The sequence below is a fragment of the Denticeps clupeoides genome, chromosome 1 (assembly GCF_900700375.1).
Source record: "Denticeps clupeoides chromosome 1, fDenClu1.1, whole genome shotgun sequence".
In the NCBI taxonomy this organism is placed as follows: Eukaryota; Metazoa; Chordata; class Actinopteri; order Clupeiformes; family Denticipitidae; genus Denticeps; species Denticeps clupeoides.
The window spans coordinates 12,839,268-12,847,143 of NC_041707.1; the positions used below are offsets into that span (position 1 = coordinate 12,839,268).

The following is a 7,876-nucleotide window of genomic DNA, read 5'->3' on the forward strand; positions in this document are numbered from 1 at the left end:
GGGCTGTGGTTCAACCAAACAACTGAGTTGTCGCTGGATCACTCATTACTACCGGCCTGCTTTTCCTTCACTTCTGGCCAAGGGTCTGCGAGTCAGAGGGTCAGCAGGTCAGCCACATGTACCTCAGTAATCTTTTGCAAAGGTTTCATACTGTTTGGTTCCCTCCTGTTGACATTGTCTGTGCGATGACCCCTGACACTCTCTCCCATTGGTCCCAGCTGTCTGCCCCTGCTGTGGACTTTAATCAAAAGGGGATCGTGGGTCATGCGGTCCTAAGACAGTTCCTGGGTTACCTCTCCATCTCCAGGATTTCCACTTCTCTCACACTCCAATGCTGTTCAAGCCTGCAGTGCTGTCTGAATAGTAAATTCATGTCTGTTGTATTGTGTAATCATACTAAACAATTCAAGTGGTCAGCCCTTTATCCAATTAATCCACAGAGATGATGTTGCCACCCCGATGCCCGCTAGGATGGTTACTCTAGCAAAGTTGCAGTGCCATCTAGAGTTCAAAGCAGAAATATGCTGTAACAGGTTTCACAAGGGCACGTCCTGGGTCTTTACAGACACCTTTGACCCAGCTACTGGCATAAGTGTGACATTTTTTCATCGTTGTAAGACTTAATTGCTTTAAACATTAATTTTTTGTATTTTGGTTAATGTGTGTACTGTTTGAATAATTGTTTAATCAATTAATTAGTTTGACTAATCTCATCTTATCACTATTAAGGACTAAGAAACTAATAAGACCATTACATATTATAATATACTAAGTACATGCACACAGGTATATGTCTAACATAAGAATAAAACTGATTTTCTAATGAAAAATTAATTTAAAAGTAATTTTGACATTTAAATGCAAATAAATCACCCTGTGGCTCTAAATCGCATACATTTACATTTAAGGTATTTGGCATACAATATAGTTTGTGTTAGCTTCATATTATATCTACTACCACGTTTAGAGAGAGTTAATAAAAGTTATTTTATTATTTTATAAACACATTTTTGGTGAATGCAATTTATTACAAAACTGACACGATACCAATTTGAATGATTAATACTTCTGGGAATCTTCTTATATTTCAGAGGAGTCCTGAAGACAGATAGCTTTTGTTTTTGACCGAATATAGTTTACAGTGTGAAACATCTGCCATGAGTTCACACCGACCTTTGACTTTTGACCATCTAATCGGTTCATCAGTTTTTCAAGAAATTCCCTCAATGTTAGATTTCAGAAGAATGAACAGACAACAAAATACTTCTGACCACAGTTGTCATCAGTGTGGAGACGCAAACACCCATCAGTCCATTAGGTTGCCATTCAATTGAGTCCAAATGAGTCACCTGAAAGTCAGAAAACCCCCACGCCAGCTCAGGCTACAAGTAAATAGGCTTTAGCCAGACATGTGACTCATTCTGTATGCCATGATGGACAAGGCTATCAAACACATTGTCTGAATTAACAGCTATTCTTTGAATTAGATTTTTTTTTGTCTTCTTTAGACACTATACAGTGCTTTTGTGTTTGATGAGAACACTAATGACTAAACAGAACAGATGTGAATGCCTAAAATACCTGAGACATGTTGTGACACAGCTGTCAGTTCTCTTATCCCAAGAAAACACACTTTATGTACAGTTGGAGAAAAAAGGGGCTTTATTTTTCAAATCACAGAATGCACCAGAGCTGATTAATTATAGGCACAGACACCAACTTGTCGCCTGTAATGACCGTTGATGTAAGGAGCAACAGGACATTTGGGAAAACCGTGCATGGCAGCCATGTACTGAGTAAACCAGCCCTGAGGATCTGAAATTTGCTGGGCGTGGAGCAGGTGGTGACGCAAGACGTCGGGAATTTTCACAGTGCTATATAACAGCAGAAACGCTGCGACGGAGTCAGTGGCAGCACACATCTAAGGAGCTATGGGCACAGAGCAGGACAGCATCTCAACCTTAAAGGAAGGATTTCTGGTGAAACGGGTGAGGCGGTACACTTTTATTTTGGTCAACCTAGTCTTTACGCAGGGATAAAACAGGACAAAACAACGTCTCGGTCTTCGTGTAGAACTTGGGTGGAATAATTCCCTATGGTTTTTCTCTAAAGGGTCATGTGGTTCACAACTGGAAGGCCCGCTGGTTTGTGCTACACCCTGACAAGTTGATATATTACAAATATGAAAGTGGCAAAAAGGAGAGCTTCAAGCGTGGCACTATAACCCTGGCTGGCTGTGTCATCACCTGTCCGTATCTGGAGTATGAAAACAGACCGGTGAGTTGGATCGCCTTCCTATTTTCCTTTGTATGCTTGTGCATGTTTTTATGGCTGTGTCTAGCAGACTTTGTTCAGACTAGTCCATGTCTGAGGTTTTCCCAACCAGCTAGAAAGTGGTTATAGTGCTGCTCATAATCCCACATCAAAACAGGCTCATGGAATGGTTCTAACCCCAGTCATGTAATTATCTAGAGGTTAATTTGCATATCACTAATATTGTGTCTGTATTAATATGTCAATCAAGGCAGTTTTCTGAAAATTAAATGTCATACCACAGCTGGTCATGAAGTTGGAAACGAACTCATCTGAGGAGCATTTCCTGGAGGCCTGTTCTCGGGAGGAGCGAGATGAATGGGCAGCCTTCATCATGGCTGCGGTGGACAAACTTCACACAGGCAATGTCCAGTCCTCCACCAAGCCAAAACGCAAAGAGTCCAGCTCACAAAAGCTGCAAGATATCAATCTGAGGTAAGCCTGCAGAAAGAGCAGGAAATCATCTAATATTGCACATACATTATTAAACCATATTCAAGGGCATCTTAATCAAATGTTTAGAGCAGTAGACTGATTGAAAGATTATTCCATAGTGAAGGGAATTCATTTTGAACTGTATGGTCAACAACAAAAATGCTTGTGTAAAGTATCTTAATTCTAGAGACTGCTGTAGTGCTTGTCTGACCCCACTTTTGTGATGTGATCTTGCAGTCTAGTGGTGGACTCCATGTACGATGTTCACAGTGGCATAAAAATGAGCAGCCATGTGGAGCAAGGCAGCATATTCAGCAACTGCTTCTCAGGTGAGTCTTGTCAAAGTGTCTGCCTTACACACTGTGGGTAAATTCAGGTTGTCTCAACTCAGCATGAATGGGGCCAGGCTAGAAAGTGTCACTGCTGGTCACTTTTTTTTTTCTTCTTCGTCATTTTAACCCTTGACATCTGAATGGACGCAGGCTCATCTGTGGTGGACTGGCTGGTGTTCATGCAGCTGGCTCTCACGCGCGTGGAGGCGGTGACGCTGGCATCTGCACTGCTGGAGGAGGGCTACATCAGGCCTGTGGGGGTGCGGAGTGTGGAGGCTCTGCGTAACACAGATCTTGGAGAACAGTTCCTGGATGACTCAACATCTCTCTACAGCTTTGTGAGTCCCCTTTGACCTCATTGTAATCTCTTAACTGCTGTTGGTGACAGGGAGCTTTGTGTGTCAGACTAAATCCCCTCAGGTTAAAATGACCATTCTTACTGTTCACGTTTTACCAGCCGGAAGGCCTTAAAAAGAAGGGTAGTGTGAAAACAGAGATGTCCCTGACTGCCCTGGAGATGAGTGGCAAAGTGCAGAAGAGAGGCTACTTGCTAAAACAGGTTTGCACACAGTAAAATTAATATAAAAGCTTGTGCAAATCCGCTGGGTTGGAGGAAATCGTCTGTGTTCTCATCCTTGGTCTTTACTGGGTTACCACTTTTTTTTTCAGGGACATAAGAGAAAGAACTGGAAAGTGCGTTTGTTTGTGCTGAGATCAGACCCAGGGTACATCCATTATTATGACCCTACCAAGGTAAGACCAATATTTTGCATTTCATCCGACATACATTATAATTTATCTGTTTTTTTCTGCTTTAATACATTGGGTAACAAACTCCAAAGTAAACAGGTTCAAAACCCACTTACCTCCATCGTGTTGCTGATCAAGACACTTAACCCATATTTGCACTCAGATGTGTGTTATAACATTATATAATATGATGTGTCTGGTATGTCGAGCTGATTAAACCCAAGGATTATGGTGTATTTGTGACTTGGTAACTCTTTGTTGTACGTCTTTCTCGTTTGACACCTCTGCTTCCTCTGTGACCTCACCCCTTAGGATGACATCAAGCCTGCGGGTGGTTTCTCTCTCAGAGGCTGTCTAGTCTCATCTCTGGACGACAGCGGCGTTCCCTCAGGTGAGTCACACAGGCCTCAGACCTACCTACAGGTGTGTTGGCGTGTGAGACAGATATGAGTCTACAACCTTAAACCTCACTAAATAATACATGTCTAGGTTTATGACAGTTCGTCCTCCCTCGTTCGCCAGGTGTCAAGGGCAACGTGCAGGGTAACCTGTTCAAGATCATCACTCAGGCAGACACGCATTATTTCATCCAGGCCCCAACCTTGCAGGAGAAGATGGATTGGATAGAGGCCATCAGGCAGCAGATTTAAACAGACTGTGCCACTCGAGAAGCCCTAATGTGATACATCTTTTCAATATACAATACAATATTTTTACAATATTACAATATTTTTTTACAGAATTTTTTGTACAGCCACAGTATTATACATTCAGTGAATGTTATTTGAAACCTATTTTAAATATTCTGAATAAAAAATGACTAAAAGAATTCATGTTCCATTGTAATTGTGTTGAAAATGAGTGAAAATCAAACAAGCACATACTTTTAGTGCCTGATTTGTATATTTAGGGAGAAATAATATTCTGTATTGCATGTTTTTTTTAAATCAGCTAAATCTGTTTGGATACCATCATGTTGGTTCACAGAAATCCTGAAATTACAGAAATACTATCATATTAAAAGTTTTGATGAATCATAAACCCATTTATACACACACCTCACATGGCACATACTTTGAGGGGCAGTGGTGGCCGAGCGGGTAAGGAAGCAGACTCATAATCGGGGGGTTGCGGGTTCGAATCCCAGCTGCCGAGGTGCCACTGGCTGCCCACGAAGGGTGATTGGTTCAAAGCAGAGGACACATTTCGTTGTGTCACAATCATTTCACTTTCATATACTGGCACAACCTGCACACAATTTCTTTTCAGAACAGGACAACTGCAATCGTTTTGGAAAACATATATTTGTCAGTCTTTGTGCTATTAGTATGACATTCCACTCACTTCTGAATATAAAAAGTGAACGGACTAACATAACAAAGAATATTACAGTTGTATTATTCAGCATATGAACTGTTTGCACCTAAGCATGAGTAGCACCAGGGTAAGAATTACCATTAACATCACCTCCACATATTCCATTTGGTTTTCCTCAAGCTAAGGCAAGTGCTGTACATTCATTTTTTGTGATTTTATTACATGGTTTATGTAAGGAGATGCTTATCAAATATTAATCTCCAAAATGTCACTTATTATTATTATTATTTCATTCACATCTGCCCAGAAACATACTTTCTGAGTAAGGGATTTCTCCACGCAGCAGACAACAAAAGTAGCTATTATTTTTAGAAGATTCACCCTAGGGAATCTAGCCCACAATTAAATTCTATCCTACTGTACATATCTCCCCATGAACTCAGCCAACTACGGATAAAGGCACTTCTCTGTACTGTAATATACTGGGGATGAAGTCACAAACCAACTACAAAGAATTTAGAACTAGCTATATCACGCAATGAATAAAATTGAAAATGAAGTCTCTGGCCATCCTCAGGTTCTTCCTCAGGCCACTTTGGTGAGTTGCAGGTCCCCTGCGACGTGTAACATTTTGAGGGAGGCCAAGTGTGTGAGTCGGTGGGTAAAGCAGCACAGGGGCTGACCGTCCACCAAGATACGGAACTGCTGGTGCTCACAGACTATTTCCATCTGAGAGGGACGGGGGAAAAAAAAGACAGGAGGAAGAAGGAAATGGTGGGAACAGAGATTAATGGCTGACTGACAGGGGAATAAAAATAAGCTAATTTTGGAAACACACAATAAACACTGCCTCCTATTTAAATTTTTACAGTCATGGGAGTGGGCAGCCCTGATACTGGACCGTACCTTGAAAGGCTCCCCTGTGGCGAAGGGAAAAAAAGAGAGGGCATTCTCTGAGGGACCCCACTTCCCAGCCAGACGGGCATTTCTCACGACGGCCTTCTCCGCAAAGGTGACTGTGACCTGCAGCCCAATGTCTACCTCTTGGTCCTCCTCTGACTGACAAGCCACGGTCACTACCAGACTACAAAAAAACAGAGGTCACTGCATACTGTACAGCCCAAACGTTTGGACACACCTTCTCATTCAATGCGTTTGCTTAATTTTCATGGCCATTAACGTTGGTAGATTCTCACCGAAGGCATCAAAACTATGAATGAACACATGTGGAGTTATGTACTTAACAAAAAAAGGTGAAATAACTAAAACATGTTTTATATTCTAGTTTCTTCTAAATAGCCGCCCTTTGCTCTGATTACTGCTTTGCACACTCTTCACTTTGCGGTCCAGCTCACCCCAAACCATCTCGACTGGGTTCAGGTCCGGTGACTGTGGAGGCCAGGTCTCCACTTTTTGTTAAGTACATAACTCCACATGTGTTCATACATAGTTTTGATGCCTTCAGTGAGAATCTACCAATGTAAATGTCATGAAAATAAAGAATATACATTGAATGAGAAGATGTCCAAACTTTTGGCCTGTTCTGTATATTTTAAAGCAGCCAAGTACGACAGGGGTAAGCATATTCACACAAAAACATAGGTAAAAACTCTAAATAAAACCCAGTTGAGAATCTATAATAATGGAGAGCCAGCAGATAACAGAAATTATTTCACATGCAGTACCTTGGTACACAAATGAAAGGTTGTTCATTTTACCAACAGAAAGTCTGTAATTGTTCAAAAAGGGACTTACTACGCAAAAGTGTAAAACACACAAATAATAATAATTAAAAAGTAAAAGTGGCAATAATTCCATGTGATTTCAGAAAAAACATGACAAAGTCTATGGACAACAATATTGTATTACTGCTCTGAGAACAATAGGATAACAGAGTGTCTATACACATAATGTCATTCTTTATGCAAATAAGAAAATTCTATGATAAGCTATTTCGTTTTAAATGTGAGTAAAATGTAAATGTGAGTTTACCACCATGAGTACAAATTAACTTCAATTTCTTTGGAAACGATCTGGCAAAAAAACTTTTTGGCAAATGGTGGGAAATGATCTTATCTTTTGTCCCATTCCTTCATGCAACTGTTATTCGCAGGAATGGCATTTGGGAACGAGCCATTGGGAGAAACCGCATCTCTGCGTTTTAATCTCCATTAGACGCGATCGGGATGTCCTCGGTCACCGCTGCCCACAGCGCGGGGAAAGCGGCCGGGAAGCGGCGGGGTGGGCGCTGGAATAAAGGGGTGAACCGGCGACGCAGCTTACCTCTTGGGCCGCTTATGGACAATGCCCATGACAATGAGCCTCATGGAGGGCCTCAGCCCTCCTTTTATTTCCCCCACGTAGACTTCCTCCTGTGGAGCACAGTCACGCCCTGGTCGTTGAGATACGTCGCATTTTTTTTAAATAGGCCATTTTAATACGGGGAATCCGAACAGCCGCCACAAATTAAAGAATAAATGAAGAATAGACTACATCGGCACCGAAAAGGCTCCAAAGATACTCACATTCCCTATATGATGCTCTGCCATCTTCCGACGCCTGCGCGATTTGCTGTAGCCGGGACAATGACTGTAGTAGCGCGATTTATCTTTATAAAACAGCCCACTGTTGGACCCAACTGCAAAGCCCCGCCCCTGCCTCCCTCTCTCGCGCGCGCATGCATCTGTGTTGCCATGGAAACAGGCTCCTCCATCACTGCGCAGCCTCAC

At 42.0% G+C, this 7,876-nt stretch overlaps 2 protein-coding genes across 2 annotated transcripts; one reads left to right on the top strand and one right to left on the bottom strand.

Moving 5' to 3' along the window:
- The first annotated feature begins 1,911 nt into the window (after positions 1–1,911).
- Positions 1,912–4,659, top strand: plek2 (pleckstrin 2). The gene is made up of 9 exons (XM_028997195.1): positions 1,912–1,988; positions 2,113–2,277; positions 2,558–2,748; positions 2,986–3,077; positions 3,231–3,418; positions 3,538–3,639; positions 3,750–3,833; positions 4,143–4,221; positions 4,353–4,659. The coding sequence occupies exons 1-9, from the start codon at positions 1,932–1,934 to the stop codon at positions 4,478–4,480; spliced, it is 1,086 nt and encodes a 361-aa protein (XP_028853028.1). The 5' UTR covers positions 1,912–1,931; the 3' UTR covers positions 4,481–4,659.
- Positions 4,660–5,105: 446 nt separating this feature from the next.
- Positions 5,106–7,794, bottom strand: LOC114800161 (galectin-related protein A). Its single transcript, XM_028997310.1, has 4 exons — positions 7,673–7,794; positions 7,431–7,519; positions 6,054–6,231; positions 5,106–5,876 (listed from the first exon to the last, which is right to left on the bottom strand). The coding sequence occupies exons 1-4, from the start codon at positions 7,694–7,696 to the stop codon at positions 5,733–5,735; spliced, it is 435 nt and encodes a 144-aa protein (XP_028853143.1). The 5' UTR covers positions 7,697–7,794; the 3' UTR covers positions 5,106–5,732.
- Between the last annotated feature and the right edge of the window lie 82 nt (positions 7,795–7,876).